The following is a 19,410-nucleotide window of genomic DNA, read 5'->3' as shown; positions in this document are numbered from 1 at the left end:
GTCACTCCCGGCCCCGTCCCTCCCGGCCCCGTCTCTCATGGCCCGTCTCTCCCGGCCCCATCCCTCCCGGCCCCGTCACTCCCGGGCCCATCACTCCTGGCCCCATCTCTCATGGCCCGTCCCTCCCGGCCCGTCTCTCCCGGCCCCGTCCCTCCCGGCCCCGTCTCTCATGGCCCGTCTCTCCCAGCCCCATCCCTCCCGGCCCCGTCTCTCCCGGCCCCGTCCCTCCTGGCCCCGTCCCTCCCGGCCCCGTCTCTCATGGCCCATCTCTCCCGGCCCACCTCTCACAGCTCGCCCGGCATCTCCTGCTCTTTCCCACCCAGCCCACTTTTCCCTTTGCTTATCTCAGAGTCCACTTAGGATCATAACATCGGGAATTAACTTCTTGGAAAATGTACACTTGAAGCCTTAATTCACTCATTCAATCATTAGAGGGGGGGCGTGGGGAAAAGGAGATGGCTAGGTCCTCGGGGTGACTCTAAACCTTCCCTCCTGACCACCCTGTGAGGCTCCCAACACATCCCTAGTTTGTTGGATAGAATCTAGTTAAATTATTCTCAGGGAGTGCGTCTGGCAAAGAGGCTGCGGTTCTGCTCTTTTTGTTTGCTGGGCCCGGGGCTCCATGAGTGAGGGCGCCATCCCAGCCAGCAGCTGGCGGGGTTGGAGACAGAAGAAACTTCTGGATGAAGAACTGCAGGTTTCTTGCATGACAGAAAGGGACATGAGGGAAAATACAGAGATATGTGGGAAGGAACTGCAAGGCGTCCTTCCGTGCCAACCATAAACCGAGTGTCCCTGCACACCGCACACTCGGAGCCCAGCTCAGCAGAGAGCCGGGAGACTCCCCCACGAAATGTGTGCCATCTGCAGCATCACGGATGGCTTTGGGGGAAGTACGCTAAATGAAATAAGACACGGGAAGACAAATACTGTATGATATCGCTTAGATGTGGAATCTAAGAAACACAACAGAACAGTGAATGGAACAAAACTCAAGCAGATTCACAGAGAACAAATCAGTGGGGAGGTGTGGGGGGTTGGGAGGCACAAACTACTGGGTGTAAGATACACTCAAGGGTGGGAATATAGGAGTATTTTCTAATCATCGTAAATGGAGTGTAACCTTTAAAAATTAAAAAATAATTTTGAAAAACACTAAAAAAAATCCTCTCCTTAACTCCCAAGTTATTGGGAGGTCTTGACAAAAACAGTGGCCGTGAAACAAGAGGCCCTCCTTACCCCCACAGGGTGCGGGCTGTGTGCAGAGAACTGAGGGGCTCTCGAGGGGAAGACAGGTGTGCGCTCGTCTGTGCTGGGGGGTCTGTGTTTGATTTGGTAACACAATGAAGGCGCGCCGAGTCCGCCAGGCTCCCAGGGAAGGGCATGGTGTCGCTCCTCTGAGAAGCTTCCAGAGGCCCTGGGGTGGGACAAGGACGAAACTGGGAGCCATGAAGAAAAGCCTCTCCAGAGCCCTGAGCCGGTTCTAGGACCGCAGGGACAGGGCTCAACCTCAGTACCTGAGGCAAAACAGAAGCACAGTCACGGATGTAGAAGACACATGTGTGTTACCGGGCGGGGGGGGGGGGGGGGTGGCCTGGGGCTGACATGCACACATGACTACACGGCTGACGCTAATAAGGGCCTGCTGGGTAGCACAGCACTCAACACTCGGCAACACCTGTGTGGAGAAAGACTCTAAAGAAGAGTGGAGATACGTATATGCATATACAGAAACATGTGTGGGCTTCCCTGTTAGCTCAGATGGTAAAGAAACTGCCTGCAGTGCGGGAGGCCCGGGCTCAGTCCCTGGGTCGGGAAGATCCCCTGGTGGAGGAAATGGCAACCCACTCCAGTGTTCTTGCCTGCGAAACCCCACGGACGGAGGAAGCTGGCAGGCTACAGTCCATGGGGTCACAAAAAGTCGGACATGACTGACAGACTTCATTTCCTTCACTTCACACATATATGTGTCAAAAAAAAAAAAAGGACTTGAGGCTCCGCAAGGCCCTTAAGAGCCTCCTCCACCCAGTGCTGTAACAGTGCCGCCTGGACAGACAGGGCCCACTGTGCAAAACATTCTGGATTCACTGAAGCACCGAAAGGAAAAATACAGGGAAATAAACACAGACTTCTTTGTCCTGCAACTGAAGAGATTGTCAATATCCATGACAAAAGAACCACAGTAATCAAATTAATATTGGTTCCAAAATATTTCAATCCTTGAAAAGGACTTAAGCATTTCCCATGGTGAGAGTGAACAACTGGCGTTAATTCAACAAGTGAATGAATGAGAAGACTAAAGCGGATCACAGACAGCAGTCTTCTACTCCCCGCCTGGCTGTTTGTAACACAGACTCGAGCCTGCGAGTGAGGGTCCCGGCACACAGGCCCTGAGGCTGTGACAGCTCCGTCCAGGTGCTGTGGGGTGATGTCCCTTCAGGGAGCAGAGCTGCACAGAGCGGGCGAGGGGTCTGCAATGAGGTCTCAGCCGCCCTCTGGGCGGCTGGGGGCTGGGAGGGCCCACCAGAGCCGTCCCAAGCTGAGGCCATGTGGTCGAGCGTTCGGGCCCGGCACCAGCCAGTCCCAGACGGCTGGGCCCCGGCACGGGCCGGTCCCAGGCAGCTGGGTCCTGGATGCAGAGTGCCTCCAGCTTGGTAAGTGGAGGGGAGCGGCCCTCCCAGAGGGCGCGGGGTGAGTGCCTCGGTGCTGTGGGGGTGGGGGCACAGGGGAGCACCCACACGAGCATCCCCTCTCCTCACCTCTGCATGTGTCTTTCTGCATACAGGGAGGAACAATATTCACTGTGTTTACTCTACATCTGAAACATGGAGGGGACAGAGCGGGTCCCCACATGCTCCTACCTTCTGAGATGGCAAAGCATCAATGCCAGGGGTGCGTGGTTCACATTCTACCCCCTGCACTTGGACTAGGGGTAGGGAAATCCCCCTTAATGAAAAAGTCTGCTCTTGGTGCAGAAGTTAAGTTCTCACCCCCAGTGGCTATGTAAGCAAAGGTGAGCAGAGAACAGACACGGAGGAGGAGCCTGGGGTCACCCGGCCTGGGGTCTGAAGCCTCCTGCCCTGAACCAGACCGGTGGCCACTCTCCCCCTCTTGACCTTGGTCTGATGCTTCCAGAGAAGGGTGCCTGCCCCCCGGCAGGAAACCACGACTGAGAGAGCACCGCAACCGACCCTGAGCACAATCTGTCTGTCCGTCCCCTCCCACACACGTGCCCCTCTCCTCGAACACCACCTCTGTCAAACCGTTTGGCAAAAGCAGGGCTCAGGGCGGGACACAGTGCAGCTGGTAGGTAATGGCGAACCCCCGTGACAGGTCTTGGCTGCGAGCATTCCTTCAGCTCTTAAGAGCCGGATTCGTGCCCTGGTGTGCAGCGAAATGTGCCAGGCTCTCAGATCCATTGTCCAGGCTGAGGGCACATGGTCTGGAGGAAGTCTCCAGAGACTCCTGTCCAAAGGAGCAGGCAAAGATAACTGGGCGGATATTCTCATTTGCAAACAGCCAGGAGACACAGAGCTTACTTTAAAAAAAGTAGCTGATACATTGAAACCATCCGTATAAGTCTTCAAAATGTTACATTTCATCAACAAATGTACACTTTTTTTTTTAAAAAATGAGGACTTCCTTAATTATCACTTTTTTTTAATCTCTGGCTCATACCCCCAATTCATAATATGTGTTAATAACTACGTGCTAATCAAATGATTCCCACTATGTGTGTGTTTGTGTGTGTACGTAGCAAAAATGAGAGGATGAGGGAGGGAAGAAGAAAGAGGAAGAAAGGGAAAGGGAGGGAGGAGAGAATCTGCTCCCAGAGAAAGATGCGGAGCAAGTGCGTCCCTCTTGCAGCAGCCACCAGCCGTCTCCGTGAAACAGGACCGAGTCTGCCTCCACACGGAGCTCTGGACATCACTGCGCAGTCCCCAGGGGTGTTGGTCCAGTGGCTGGCAAGCGGCAAGTCCCCCGACTCAAGGAAGGGGAGTGTGTGTATCTGAAAGTGCAGAGTTGTCTCAGGAAATTGCACCATGTGACTGAGAGAGAGGGTCTGAAGCGGGGGAGACGGGACGAGACACGCGACCCTAGGCCCCGCGCGTGCGCACTGCTTGAAGAGGAGGACGGAGGAGCATGAAGAGGCGCCCTCACCAGACGGCCACGCAGACCTCCTCCGGCTTCTCGCAGATGGCCGTGATGCTGCAGTTGCTCCAGCAGGACTTCTGGTTGTCACAGGTGGACGACCTCACGTCGCAGAACTTACACAGCTGCGCCAGCTTGACAGCGCCGTTGCCGTCAGTGACCACCATGTCACTGTTAACTGCGAAGAGAAGAGAGACGCCACGCGGTGAGCCGACAGAACCAGCTGCCCACGGAGTCCTGAGCGATGCGATCTCGGATGAGCCTGCGGGCGTTAAGGAGGAACGTGGAGAGGGCTGCCCAGCACCTCCTCGCCAGAGGAGGAGGCTGGAGTGAAAGCCAGCGAGCGGTGGGGATGGCTGGGGTCGGGAAGGCCTGGCGACTTCTTGCCTTTGTCAGTGACCATCGTAAGGCACTCCTCTCACCAAAACCTCCGCGCTCAATCCAGAGACAGGCGTCAAGCCGGCCTACCACGTGGTACTGGGTGCTGTTGAATGTACTCTTAAAGGAAATTATAGTTTAGTTGGTGGGTGGACATGAAAACAGACCAGGGCAGGGCAATTCAGAATAGAGGCAGGCACAGAGGATGCGGGAGCCCGACGAGAGCCGTCTCCCAACGGGCAGATCGGGGTCACGCGGAGCACAGCTGCCACGTCTGGAAAGGGGGTCAGCTGGCTCAGAGCAGCCCCTGGGGAAGAGGGCAGACTTGCCGCTGCTTTCCTGACCTACACTCGCCAGAGCATCAGGGTCTTCTTGGCAAAAGCCTGGCTCTGACTTCTCCCTATAAAGTGTGTGTCCTAGACAAACACACAGGTGAGTGCCAGGGCTCTGCCGCCTGCCCCCTCTCCGCCTCAGCCCTCCCGGCACCACCGGCTGCCCGCTCACTCTTCACGCATTCCCTCGGGGACACCAGGGCCTCTCCCAGGAGAAGCCAGGCTCCCACCTGCCTCAGGTCCGTCCGTTACTCTGGCCTTCGCCTGCCTGCTTGTCGCCGTCCTGGTCTCTGTTAAACGTCACCGCGTGGTCCCAAAGTGGCCCACAAGGGAACCAACGCAGGGCTTTGTCTGATCTTCTGCACATTCTCCATCACCCAGTGGCTTCCAATCCACACCAAACGCAAGTGCCACACGGCCTTCTCTGCCTTCTTCCCACGCTGCTTCCCCAGGGCCAAGAAGAGGGCCTGTCACACGGATGCTATCCAAAAAGGTACTGATGGATGCTGCCTAGCTAATCCATGAAGGAGCAAACACAGAGGTGCACATCTGGCTCTGGCACCAGGGAGCGAGGGACCGGGCGCTCCCCCCTCACCCCGGGCAGAGTGCTAACAAACAGGAGACTCCTTCACGTTCACCAGTGCCCCGCTGAAGGCAAACTGTCCCTGCAACACACGGCACGCTACGAGGCTCTGACGAGGCATGATACCCTTGACTCTCTTCTTCCTCTGCGAGACCCGCTTCCACTGGCAGCGCTGGTAACTGAAGGCGTGAGCTGGGAGATGGAGCCCGGGCTGTCCTCAACAAACATGAACTCAAAGGCCCCTCTGTGCCAGGCGAGAAAAGACAGGGCGCCCGGGCACAGGGGCCCCAGCCCAGCCCGGCCCTCAGGAGGTGGGATGGTGCTTCTCCCAGGCCCGGGCAAGTCCTCCTGGTCCGCCCTGTGTGAAGGGCGCTCGGGCCCGAGGCCAGACGCACAGCTCCAGGGCCCTCCCCTGCCGCGCCCTGCCCATGGAGTCTAGTCTGCCCTCGACATTTTGCCACGCAGCCTTCTGTCGCTTGGGCAAAGCACCTGTTTCCTGGGTCTCTAAAAATAAAAACTTACATAAATTTAAGATTTGCTTTCTTGTGGTACAATAAATATAGAAGCAAAAAAAAAGGCCCATTCATCCCTCTCAGGCCTCAAGTCCATTTCAGGAAGTGTATTTTGAGGTAACAAACTATTTTGAAATTCTCAATGTCTCCCGGACCAAGAGCTCTAACTAAACTTAGCTAAAAATACAGGCTGCAATGTTCTCTGAATCTTGCGTTCCATTTGGGACTAAGACAACAGGGGGAAAAAAAAAAAAAAATATATATATATATATATATACACACACACACTGGTTAGATTTGGATCCATTTGTGAAACAGCTAATTTAACCCTTTGGGCTTCCCTAAAAGACATAGGCAAGGAAAAAAAAAAAAAAGCCAGGCCATGTTCTGTTTATTTGATTTTTGTTTTTTAATAGTGTAGCTTCAGACAAACATCTATTTGCTGATTAGAAAGCTTTGCTACTTTTAAATATAAAATCAAGCCTCTAGGACTTGGAATTCAGCCTTCCAGCTTTTAGGATTTTAGCCTCTATTAGTGGTTATCAACTTTGGGGCCAATGCTGAAATAAATCCATCATTTAGGGTGCTTAACAAATTCATGGAACACTCCACCCCGCAGACATGCTGATTTAATTATTCTGGAGGGTGGCCTGGGCACCAGGACTTTTAGAAGCTGCTCAGACAATTCTCACATGCAACCGAGGCTGAGGCACTGCGCTGGAATTAGCTGGAAATGACATAACGCGCACAAAGCAAAGCAGCACAAACATGCCCTCCCTGTCCCCAGCACACGCGCGTATAATGCACGCGACAGAGGAGGAAAACACGCACCCAGAGCCACGCGATCAGCACTCAGACACACTGCCGACGCAAAGGAGTCCTTCCCTGGGCTGGCAAACCTTTTTCTAGCAAAAAGCTAAGAAATGCGACAAACGTGACAGTCAGGAGTGATGGGAGAGCGAGACAACCCCACGTGACTGGTGGTGGAAGCCGCAGCAGCAGCCACAGATGTGCGGACAAGCAGAAGTGCTTCAGATCTGAGGCCTGCAAAACAGTCCACAGCGAAGAGACAAAAAAGTGTCATCCAAAAAAAGAGAGAGAGAAAAAGAGAAGAAGACAGAAGGACCAGCAGGCTGCAGGGTTAGGGGGCCGGGCCTCGGGGAGATGCCCGGCCTGGCTGCCCAGTGGGGAGACCAAGCAGAATTCCGCCGGTGAATTCTGGGGAAGAGGCAAAAGGACAGCTTGACCCCCGCTTGGAGGCACAGGCCCGTGGAGGGGGGCAGCTCACGATCCTCACCTGTTTGTCAAGGTGTTCAGTTACCACAGAGCCTCCTGAGTACCGCAAGGAGGCCCCATTTTCCCCTTTGTTACAGTAAAAGCTACCACTGCTAAGGTGAATGGACTTTCTAGCTTGGCGGCTTTTCTTCTTTTCCAGTTTGAAAGCCTTGACACAGGGCATAGTCTTTGCCTTGCCCGCACCCCCACCAGCCACTCCCTATGAGCTGATCAGGAGGCTCCTGACCTGGACCATTCCGCCAGCAATTAACTTCCAACCTCTGCTTAAAGCCAGCATCGTCCTTTGGGAACAGGAGCGCTGGTGGGACAGAGAGCTAAGTGCAGGGACGCAGCTCTCTTCACACCTTTGTTGGGGGTCACCTAATCCAGATAAAAGATTTCTGCTCTCACTCTGGAGCGAGGGGGTAGAGAGAAATGCATGCAAACTTTGGTTCATCACTTCACTACTCCCTGAAGGGCCATGGTCCCAGGTGAAGAAACCTAGCCCCCCTCCAGAGTCCTCACAGGTGTCTGAGAACATGCCAGATAGTTCAAGGCTAATTAGAATGGGAGGCAAGAGCGGTGGGGGGAAGGAGCGGGGGCAGGGGGAGATGGTCATTCACTCCACACACGACTGCCTCTGTGCATTCCAGTCCACAGGAAAAGAATGGCAGCCCACTCCAGTCCTCTAGCTTGCAGAGCCCCATGCACAGAGGAGCCTGGCGGGCTACAGTCCACGGGGTCGCAAAGAGCCAGACACACTGAGCCAGCACGCAGCGTCCTCCAGAATGAGACGATCTCTCACCGAGAAAGCCACCCAGCAAAGGAAGTCAGCGAAGGCGGCCTGCTTCAGCATGTGACGGTCACATGGACTATCACATGTCACTTCTTTTCAAGCAGACCCATGAGTAATGGCAAGACCTTCAGTCTTGATCATGTTACCTTCCTCATTTTAGAGCATGTTTTCCCCAAACTTGCTGCCTAGAGACCTGCTGCCAGGTCTTGAGAATATGAACAAAGTAAATGCCTAGCTGTGTCTATTTCTAGAACAGTACTGTTATCTTTGAAGGTCAAAGATGAGCAGCCTAATAAGGATTAGATTATTCCATAAAAATATTAAGGATTTTGCATACAAACTGTGACTGTATATATACCTTTTGGAATGGTGTCTAGCATTAGCTGAACTATTAGGTAAAGTCTCAAAGTTCCAGAAATAATTCCAAACATTTGGGCAGAAATGCACTTTGGTAGCTTTGAATTCCTGCATCTATCTACTGTCATTTTATGACATGCTTTGAGGGCACTTAGAAATTCATTTATTCTACAAACACCTGTGGATGTCTTGCTTTGTGCTATAAATTTCATAGCAAGGACTATTATAAAACTGATATAACCAAGTGCAGCATCTCAAAGAATAATCCAAGGCAACTGGCGAACAGAACCACTATGACTCACAGCAGAGCTCCTCCGATATTAATAAGCACACAAATTCCCTGGGAACATGCTAAACCCACACGGGTGTGTGTCCTACGCATACTGGTTCATGCAATGGCGGGGACGGCCAGTCTGGAATTTCTAGCAGGCTGGCAAGCTGGAAACTCAGGCAGGAATCAGTGTTGCAGTTTTCAGGCAGAATTTCTTCTCCAGGAAACCTCAGTTCTTGCTTCTATGTAAGGCCTCCCAACTGACTGGAGGACGCCCAGTCACGTTACTGAGGGTAATCTACTTTTCGGAAGGTCAGCTGATTGTAGCTGTCAATCCTCTACCTTCACAGCAAGCCCCAGACTCCTGTCTGATTACAGAAGCAGCACTGGAGCCTGCCTACCCACTCACAGGTGCCCGCCCCTCCTCTCAGGTAGGCACTGACCTGTCCTCAGCTGACGCTGAAGCTGCCCATTCACTCTTCGGCACTCTTGTGGAGAACCCAGGTTGTGGCTGGCCATGATTCCCCTGTCTCCACTCATTCTGGATCTAGCAAAATTGAATACTCATTCCTCACCATTTTTCCAGCCATGGTATCCTATGACAGTCCTTCCCATCTGCTCTTCTCTTGAGCCTGGCCCCATAAATGATTGTGGGCCCAGAGGCTCTGATCACCATATGGTCCCGGAATGGAAAGACTTGTTCTCAGCAAGAAGGTTTTCAATTGCAGTTGGCACTTCAGAGTCAGACACGGAGGCAACCGTCTGGCAGCTAGCCACCATGGTCTGCGATGCAGGCAACAGACACCCGGGGCCCCTGAGACCAGTGGGACCAGTCTACTGGCCTGTCACACGTGTTCTCTAGCCCAGAACGAAGCACCAAACAACTGCACAGGACCCTTCCTGATTCATAATGAAAGAGAGACATTCCCCAGTGAGTCAAAGCCTTTGGCCAACTGCTATAAATAAATAAATAAATAAATACACCAAAAAGACACCTTGTAATTAAGCCAGAGATAGTTGAGAAAGGTTTTCCTTCCCTGAGCATCTGCTGCATACTCGGAACTTCTAACACAGGGCAATACCTTCTTTATTAGTTTTAAAATTGTGTTTTAACCCTCATCCTTAAGTAATGATAAGTATACTGAAGCAGGAGAGGAGGGGCTTTTCTCCAATGACAGTCCCCCAAGGTCTCTGGGCACCAGGAGCAGTTCTGGAAAAAACTACCACAAAGGTAACTGGGAGGCCAGAGTCTGCACGGGAAAGACACAGACACTGGCCTGAAGGCATCCATGTTTTTCATGCAAGTATTTTTTGTAATGATAATACTCCTTAAAGACCCTCCAAGCATGACCTAGTCCATACTCTAAAATCTATTTGAAAAGGCAAGGAGATCATTCCTAGCAGTCAAAAGCCTAGTAAGAAAAGACACATATTTTTCCACATTGAAACTGCCTACCAAATGGTCAACAACCGGGGACTCATCAGGTCTCTGTAATCCTCTCCACACAGAGAGAGACTTAAAACAAACATTAGGTGGGTCCACACCCTCCTGTGGCTTACGTACTAGATAGAAAGACAAGGCTATCAAAGGCAACCAACTTGCTTTCCGAGCAAGCATGAGGTCAGAAAAGGACAAAAAGCTGATATAGGGAGAGCCACATTCATGGAGGAGCTTGTCCTTAAAGGGTGGGTGGTTTTCAGAGGCGTGAGAGGGCAGGAAGGCACTCTGGGAGCAGAGCGTAGACTGCGAGCAGCTGAGCAGAGTGGGGAATCCAGGCAATGCAGGGGCAGGATCTCTGGAGACAGAATCATTCAACAACGATTGCTGTTCTGACAGATGGAGGAAGGAGAGCCACGGGGATGTCCGAGGTCTACACAGCCCACAGCACGGCCTGACCAAAGCTAGATCTACAAAAGGCAAGGAGGGTGAACAGGCATAAGAAAACGTCCCAGCGGAAGCAGAACAGGCAACAACAGAATCTGATTTTCTCTACCTAATCTATTATGAGACTATAGAATAGGACTGTTCTATCCTCATTAGAAGGACTGTTGCTGAAGCTGAAGCTTTAATACTCTGGCCACCTAACGTCAAGAGCCAGCTCATTGGAAAACACTCTGATGCTGGGAAAGATTGAAAGCTTAAGGAGAAGGGGGCGACAGAGGATGAGACGGCTAAACAGCATCACTGACTCAATGCACCTGAGTCTGAGCAAACTCTGGGCGACAGTGAAGGACAGGGAGGCCTGGAGCACTGCAGTCCACGGGGGCCGCAAGGAGTCAGACTCGTCTGAGTGGCTGAACAACAACATTCTAAAAGTGAACTGAAGACACTCAAGCCTGGTTTAAAAACTTAAAAATCAAGAGCTGGTGAATAAACCACTGAATCTGGACAGTTGCAGGCCCTCTGCCCTCTTAATAAAACTCTAGTCTAATCTCACTGTTATGAAGGTAACTATGAATGCCCTGGAAAGGTGGCAGGGGTACCTGTGTGTGTTTATGTGTGTAATTCCCCACCCTCTTTGACTTGTTCAACCGAGGGAACTTAGCTTTGAGGATTTCTTTTCTTTTTATTTTTTATTTTTTTGGCCTTTTTGGCTCACGAGTCTAACACTTCACTATGGGTCTATGGATGGCTTTAAGCCATATAAACATAAATTTGTATTCCCCAGACAAGCAAATTAAGGAATTATGGGATGTTTCAAAGGGATTAATCCCATAGAGTACTTTAAATTGAAAACTTGATTGTGCCTTTGAACTAGGATTTTTAAATTTTGATTTGCAAGGAACTATTAAAGGAGTTATATACATATAAAACTAAAAATATATGTTTAATACAAGCGAGAGCTGAGTAGACTAACACACATAAAACAGCTGAGTAGGAATCCCACCTGCTTCTTCCCTAGTTCACACTCCCCGGCCCCACTCCCTCCAAACACCGCCCAAGTAGGCAGGCGCTGTTCTCTTGCTTATCCCCGAACTTCTCGGGTCACCGAGGAATGGAGGGCAGTTTGAGTTCTCAGACAAGCTGCTGAATTCGCGCTTTTTTTTTTTCCCCTGATATATGTCCCAGAATCAGGTCACATATCAGGTGACAAAACGCAAACATTTAAAATGACTCTTGCAGATGGAAATATCTGTCTTGTTGCCAGAGGCAGTATTTCAAAATTAGGCACTTCTGCCTGTTCAGAGAGCTGCAACACTTTTAGGTCTCCCAACTTTAACAGAGATCTCATGGATAAAACACTCTTCTGAGAAGGCTGGGCAGAGGTGAGAAGGCTGGGCAGAGGTGAGCAGTCTGCAACAAAAAGCACTGTCCAAACTTGCCAATTTTAGTTCATGACTGAGAAAGCTGGTTTTTAACAGCGCATTTATCTGTAGCGCATAAATCACTGCAGAATTTTTGAAATGAGCCAAAACCCAACAGCATGCAGGCATTGGGGCTGAGGAAAAGAGGAAACAAACACAAAAATGAAGCTACATCAATGCACATGGGATTGATCACTGAGTGAAGAGCAGACTGTGGCACTATTTCACAGACCATCAAAATCATAACCATCCTGCTAGGAAGGGCATTAAAGTTGGTCCGTTATAGAAAGTAATAGTAACGGAGACAACAATTCTCCCTCAGGTGATATGACTTGACAATGGACTGCAGTAACAAGGAAAATAACACAGAGATTATTGAAAATAATAGATGATTAACTCTCTTAGTGACAGTCAAAACAACATGGTAAATAGTCTGATAGAAGCAAGATAATGAGCACAGGATTTATGGAGTGTTATCACATTCCATTTCAGCCAAAATCATTTATTACTTAGCAAAAAAATTAGCCAACATAAACAAACATGCATTATTTATCTGCCCTGGAAGAGCCTTCACATTAACCTTTTATGGAAAGGTTGGACAGAATAGAGCATGGCTCTTTCTGCAAGATGTTTATGATCTGACAGGAAATAAAAAAACATGCACAAAATGATTTTTACCAAAAGAACTTTGAAATGGTCTACGCAAAGATATGCTTTTCCATTAAGTTATTTATTTATGAATTAAACAATACTTTAACTCAAAATGCTGAGGCAACTGAAAGCAAAATGCCAGAACTAATACAAAATCCTGGTAGGAAAGGATTTTTTTAAAAGGTAGCAACTATCTGACAATCAGAAAAATAAGTATTTGGGTTAAGCTGTTTGCTTCAACTAAGCAAGGAATTTGGTCTGAGTATCAATTTCCTGTGAGATCTGGCTTTTCATTTCTAAATTTCTGTGGCAATTTTTCCCTGCCTCTCTTTCAAAATGTGCTTCAGTGTCCTGGTGCGTGCCCGACGCTGGAAAGGTTTTTCAATCACAGTTTTATGAAGTATGTGAAAATGTCGGTCAAAGCAGAAAATTCCCATATTTGTGATCTGGAAAAGGGCTGAAAATACTACTACACTCATGAGAGATACTCCTTTAGGTGGTGAGTCTGGTTCGAGAGGCTGGGTTTCTGGCAATGAAGGTCCCTGGGGCTGGCCCAGGCTGGGAGATGCCACAGCCGAGATCACCAGGCTGGGCGGGAGGTGGGGATGGCCCCCAGATACGGTCCAAGTTCTGTTTCAAATGTGAACCAAGTCTGAAAATGAGGAGATGTCACATGAAAAGATGGATTTCTAACTGAATTTAAGAAAATAAAAAGATGGGGCAGCAGTGGGCCACCTCATCTCATGATGACTGCGTCTGGAGGGGAGGGTCGCACCCTCGAGGTGGTGCAGAGCATCTGTACCTGCGCCTCCTCCCAGCTGCTGCCCTGCGCCTCCGGCCTCCCTGCCCCGCCCTGCAGCCATATGATATTTTCCATTAGTGAGTATTTATCATGTCCATTCGATGCCCTCTTCCATTACTAGAGGTTTCACAGGAATGTAAAAATTTGCGATGAACTCTCTACTATGGGTATTTCCCAATATGCATTTGCTTTTCTACTCTGTATCCTCACATTTCAGGTCAAGGAGAAGGAACATTTTCTACTTCAGAAATCAGATCTATGCGGACTAATACTAATAACAACAATAATTATTTCTATTATCACCATTTACTGGATGCAAGCCAAATGCATAGCCCAGTGCTAAGTTCTGTGATGATTAGTTCATTGACTCATCACAAATACCATGAAATTTTGTCATCATCATTTTATAGATAGGGAAACTAAGGGTCGAAGAGGTGAATAACTTATGGAAGGTCAATGAGAGACAGTCAAGGAAAGACAAAGCCATGGGTCATATGTAAGCCCTCGTCTTTCTTGCTATGAACAATAAAACAGATTCCTGCTACAGAGGTCTAAGAGCAAAAGTGTACACTCATTTGGGCCAAAGGCAAAGACCCTGAATGTGGTCAGCTGGAGTTGAGGGGAGCAGGTAGAGGGTGGGGGAGCAGTAAGCTTCTGAGAAGACAGCTTTGGTTCTCTGCAATTACTTTGCTTATAATAAGGGCAGGCTGGTAAAGTCCAAGACTTTTCAAGACAGAAATGTGAGTGTGACTTCAGGTTTGGGGGTCAGCCACTTAACTTCTTAGAACCTCCATTTCTTGATCTATGAAATGGTACTTTTTAGGGTCAAGATGAAGAGAAAACAGGCTTGACATACATGTAAAAACCATCTAGACAGAAGTGCCACACAAGCACTCTGGTGAGAAAAGGAACAGGGCAGGCAGTGCTCTCTCTCCATTAAGAAAATTACAGGAAAGGCATGCCAGCAACAAAGATAACTAAGAGTCTGGTAGATCTATTCCCAGTTATCAACTGGATGCAGCAGTCTGATGACTTCCAAGAAATCTTTCAGGACATCTGAGTGAATAGACAAAATGAAATATAATAACTTTTGTTACTGTGATGCTCCAAAGCTTTCAGAGATAGAATGGAAACAATCATTGTTACCAAAAGGTTCCCAAGAGTGCTTAGGGTCTTCTAACAATCCTTCTAGAAACAAATCATGTGGCTTTAAAATATTGTTCATAACCAGCTTAGACTGGCAAATAGGTAGTAAGCTGAAGGTTAAATTTTCCAATCCTCTGCTGACCTTTGCAAAACATTCAACAAGCCAGAACTGGTCTGCTTTGGCTTTGAGACACCTAGTGTGTTATCTGGCAACGTGCTGATAAAATTAGTGAATTTCAACACTCAGAGACGGGAGGCAAGGAGGGACGTTAAGATTCTGGAATTCTAATGTGCTGAAATAAGGTTAACGTTTGGCTCTCCTTCTCAAGCAAACAGAACCGGGACGCTGAGGTTCACAGCGGACAGAAACCGAAGAACACAGACAACAACCTGGCTAGAGTTGTAAGTGTCTAGCTAAGAGGGGCTCCATGCCATTCAGATATATGGAAAGCACTAGTCCTTAACCTCTTTTCCTTTAGGCCATTTCATCACGTAAAAATTCACGGAGGGGCTACTGCTCCCCGAATCACACCAGAGAACACGCGAGACAGGGAGTGGAGAAGGCTCTAGATGACCATGGCCTGGCTCTAGGCTCCCAACCAGTTTACACAGTTCATCCCTTGACCAGTCAAATACTGTGCTGAACACAACGATGTCTTAAGTCCTTCTCATTTTGGAAAATATTCACAGTTCCATCCCCAAAGTCCTGAAAGCTGAATAGTTCAAACACGTCCCAGCACTGACCTGGCAGCCCTACTTAAGTGGCATGAGATGTCATGTCTCCGTTTACATGAGAAAAAGCTTCAGGACTACTGCGTTGTCGCGTGTTCTCTGCAGATGGAGAAATCCACTGTGGGCCACTTCTCAGCACACTGCAAAAGGACCACAGCCCCCCTTGATGCGCACAGACACACACCTGATCAGGGCAGCTGACCCGGGCTTCTAAGAACAAAACTAGAGTGTCATCCGGGCATCACGGGATTGGGAAGAAGGAAAATGTTGTCAGGTGACAGATGATCACTTTCCGCTCAGCCCACAGAGAGGCACTTCCACTAACTATGAGGGATGAGGAGCAAATTCCAATTTAGAACACAGACTTTTACTATTAACAGTTGACTCCAGATCCACTTCCCCAGCTCAGTTTGAAACATAACTAATAACAACAGGTATGGTTACACAAAAATTCTTTTGCTTGCTCAATACCTTGATTATGTGTGACATAGAGTTATGAAAGACTGATGTGCCGGTTCTCACTTTACAGATGAGGGAAATGTTTAGGTAACTAACTGAGGCTGGTAGGCAGAGGCTGGCAACTTCATGGGGGCAGGAATGTCACCTGTCTTGTTCCAGGACAGACAGTCTCAGCCCAGGTGGACCACATGTTAGGAGCTCCATAAGTCTTGGCTGAGTTAAAGGCCATAATTCAAAATCAAGCTCCTAATACTATGCCATCTGTTTAAGGTTGATTCTCCCCAAAATGCAAATTAAGGAAAAGAAAATACAGTCAATTTTAAGGAAATGAAAGTAAAAAGCACTCTGAGTCTCACTGGTATGTGAACAGGGACCCAATTCTAGAAGAACTTGGCCATGGGCAAGGGAAGGGGAAGTGGGGCACCTTTACTGGATTAAGAGCAGCCAAACAAACCTTGACTTGCTGGCATCAGAGGAGGAAAAAGCATGCTCAGGTTCACTTTGGTTTCTAAGATAGCACCACCCATTTTGAAACCCCCCTCTTCATGTCCTTCAAGCAGAGGAAGTGAAACAGAAAAGAAACAAGTTTCGAGCATTGTTAAGTTCAAGAAAGGACAACAAAGGGTAGGAAACTTGAAACAAAATGAGAATCTGCCCTTAAACTGGGCAACTTGGCCTGTTCTCTCAAGGCGCAGCTGGGCGAGAACGTGAGGCGGGTCTCTGCCCTTCCTGGGCAACACTCGTGGCTGTCATGACCTTACAGTTACTTGCAGTAAACAGTGTGAAAGGCTCTGGGGAGGGAAGTAGCTGTGAGCGGCACCATGCTACCTTCCAACAAGTGACAAGTTAAAAGCCCCCCCTTCCACCCCTGCAAGTCCCGACAGCCCCACAGTTGTTGAGAAGAGAAAGCAGCATTTACGTGATGATCTTTGTCAACAGGCTGCAGGAGGGTCAAGATAGATCCCAATAGACATTTTACTTTTTAAATTTATTTTATTTAAGTATAGTTGATTTACAACATTGTGGTAACTTCTGCTGTAAAGCAAAGTGATTCAGTTATACAGAAATATAAAATTTTAAATATTCTTTTCCATAATGCTTTATCACAGGATACTGACTACAGTGCCCTGTGCTACACAGTAGGGTCTTGTTGATCTTCCATGTTACGTATAATAGTTTGCATCTGCTCCGTCTAAACTCCAATCCCACCTCCCCCTTGGCAACCAAAGCCTGATCTCTCAGTCTGGGTCTCACAGATATGAGAGTCATATTTTAGATTTCATATGTAAGTGACAGCATGTGGTATTTGTCTTTCTCTTTCTGACTTCACTTAGAATGATGATCTCTAGATGCATCCATGGTACTACAATGACATTATTTCATTGTTTTATGGCTGAATAGTATTTCATTGTATGTACCACATCTTCTTTATCCATCCAACAGTCATTTTAATAAGGAAAAATGAGAACCACAAGGCCCTGGAAGTGCATCTTATCACTTAGTACTGGAATCCAGTGGGCTGCTTCCAATGATGGGTGATAGTGAAGTAACATTCACAACAAGGGCTAAGGGTGGAGTATGCAACTTCAACTTCAAAATGTTGTCAATTACCTTTGACTAGGAAGTCAAGCTACAATACTTTACAGTTCTTCAGAAGAGTTTTTATGCAAGCTCTTATATGCAGCTGACTTCAGTGTCTTTGAATCTGCACCCAGTCTCATTCATTAAACTGAGCTCGTGCTGGAGCGAAGGCCAAGGTGTGTAGAAAGCAGCATGGTTCCTAGGAAGCTGAGAGAGCACATCTACTCCATTTCACAGTCTCTCACCACCTTGGTGGTGGTGGTTTTAGTCGTTAAGTCATGTCCGATTCTTGCAACCCCATGGACTGGAGCCTGCAGGCTCCTCTGTCTATGGGATTCTCCAGGCAAGAGTACTGGAGTGGGTTGCATTTCCTTCTCCAGGGGATCTTCCTGACCCAGGAATCGAACCCAGGTTTCCTGCCTTGCAGGCAGATTCTTTACTGACTGAGCTACAAGGGAAGCCCCCTCACCACCTTAGTCTGATCTTCTTACCTACACCAGTGCTGGTGCAGTCTGGCTCCATTTCTTACGGAGCACAATGTAAGATGTTTCTATAAATGTAAAAAGAGAAGTAAATATGAAAGCCAGGAGGCAGCTGGGCGGGGCAAAGGTGACAAGCGGCCTCTAGTTTTAGGGCATCTGAACCGGCTGTTGCCTCCGACCAAAATGTTCTTGCTCCAGACACCTGCCTTCTGCTCACGAGGATATGCCAATCATCGCTCTCTGCCCAGACTCTGAACTCACCATCCCAGCACAGCAGCAGAGCCCCGTCTGCTCACTGGCACACACGGACTTTGTGCTCCAGACTGTGGACACTGCTTGGCACGCAGTAGTCCCCCGTCGAGTTTTCCATCTCCCTCCTTGGGTTCCAAGAGAAACCTTCTATCCTCATGATAAATTCTCCTCACTTGTAAAGAATTAACACATATTTTCTGGAGCAAGAATAAAAATATACTCACAGAGAAAACAGGACAATAAAGACAAAAAGATGTCCTGGAGCCAGACGTGGAGGTATGAAAAGTTAAGGCAGAGTTTAGAGAAAACGAAAAGCTCAAGATCTGGTTGGTCAACATTAGCTATAATATAAAGAAGTCAGTTCAGAAGTCAAAGAAGGATAAACAACAAGGTCTACTATATAGCACAGGGAACTAACTATGTTTAACATCCTATGATAAACCAGAATGGAAAAGAATGTATACACAAGTATAATTGAGTCCCTTTGATATACAGCAGATATTAACACATTATAAATCAACCATACTTCAATAAAATTTAAAAAAAGAAGTCAAAGAAAGTTGACATTTCAATTTAAATTAACTAAAGTGAAATAGAATCAAATCTCCAGTTTCAAGCAGCAATAGCCACTTTCAAAAGGCTTAGTAGTCACATTTGGCCACGATAGATTTTAGAGCATTTTTCATTACAGAAGAAAGGTCTACTGGACAACACAGATACAAAGAAATCCCCAAAGACCTGGGTTTCTCATCTTCCGAGGAGCTCTGAAACCAAACGCTCCAAGGGACACGGAAGGGGAAGCAGGACAGAACAGAAAAGATGTCCCCCAGAAAAGATGTGCTGACTGGCGACGATGTCCTTGGAAATTAAAGCTCCATCTTGACTTCTTAAGAAATGTGATTTGTACTAAATATGTGTTAAATGACTGCCCGTGTGCAGTATTACAGCTGAGGCAGGGACAGAAGACAGTAGGGGACAAGGGCTAGAGTTCCAGAGTAAACCCACACACTGTGAGTGGCAGCCGCAGAGGGTTCCAGAAGTGAGAAAACATGGACTGAACTAGATCTGCAAGAGGCTGGCGCCTGGGAGGACCCACGTCAGCTGGCGCCACTCTCAAGATACAAATCCCTCTGTCTAAGACAACACTGCTCACAAAGTGAGGCCCATCTGACTCCTAAGGTATCAAACAGTTCTTATTAAACCCCATCTCAATGGCTGAGACCAAATGCAGAGTGAGGCACACAGATCACATTTCCACTCAAAGCCCACATAAGCCTACAGCAAGGAAATGAACATTTCAGGAAAAATACTAGCCTTTTTTTTTTTTTTTCAAAGTCTTTACA

The 19,410-nt window shown here is 48.3% G+C and overlaps 1 protein-coding gene across 2 annotated transcripts in view; it reads right to left on the bottom strand.

Annotated features, from left to right (window-relative positions):
* Positions 1-19,410, bottom strand: part of TGFBR2 (transforming growth factor beta receptor 2) — an 89,173-nt gene that overhangs the window by 49,507 nt on the left and 20,256 nt on the right. The window contains exons 1-2 of one of the 2 annotated variants that reach the window (XM_070455299.1): positions 15,306-15,448; positions 4,162-4,330 (exon numbers count right to left, since the gene is read on the bottom strand). In XM_070455299.1, the coding sequence (XP_070311400.1) occupies positions 4,162-4,319 (158 nt within the window). In that variant the 5' untranslated portion in view covers positions 4,320-4,330; positions 15,306-15,448. Of the gene's footprint in view, positions 1-4,161; positions 4,331-15,305; positions 15,449-19,410 lie in introns of those variants that run through there. The other variant, XM_070455298.1, reaches the window with a different exon arrangement.

Source organism: Odocoileus virginianus, chromosome 26 (assembly GCF_023699985.2).
Source record: "Odocoileus virginianus isolate 20LAN1187 ecotype Illinois chromosome 26, Ovbor_1.2, whole genome shotgun sequence".
Lineage (NCBI taxonomy): Eukaryota > Metazoa > Chordata > Mammalia > Artiodactyla > Cervidae > Odocoileus > Odocoileus virginianus.
Note: the sequence above shows the minus strand (reverse complement) of the source record. Positions and strands in the feature narration are given on the sequence as shown.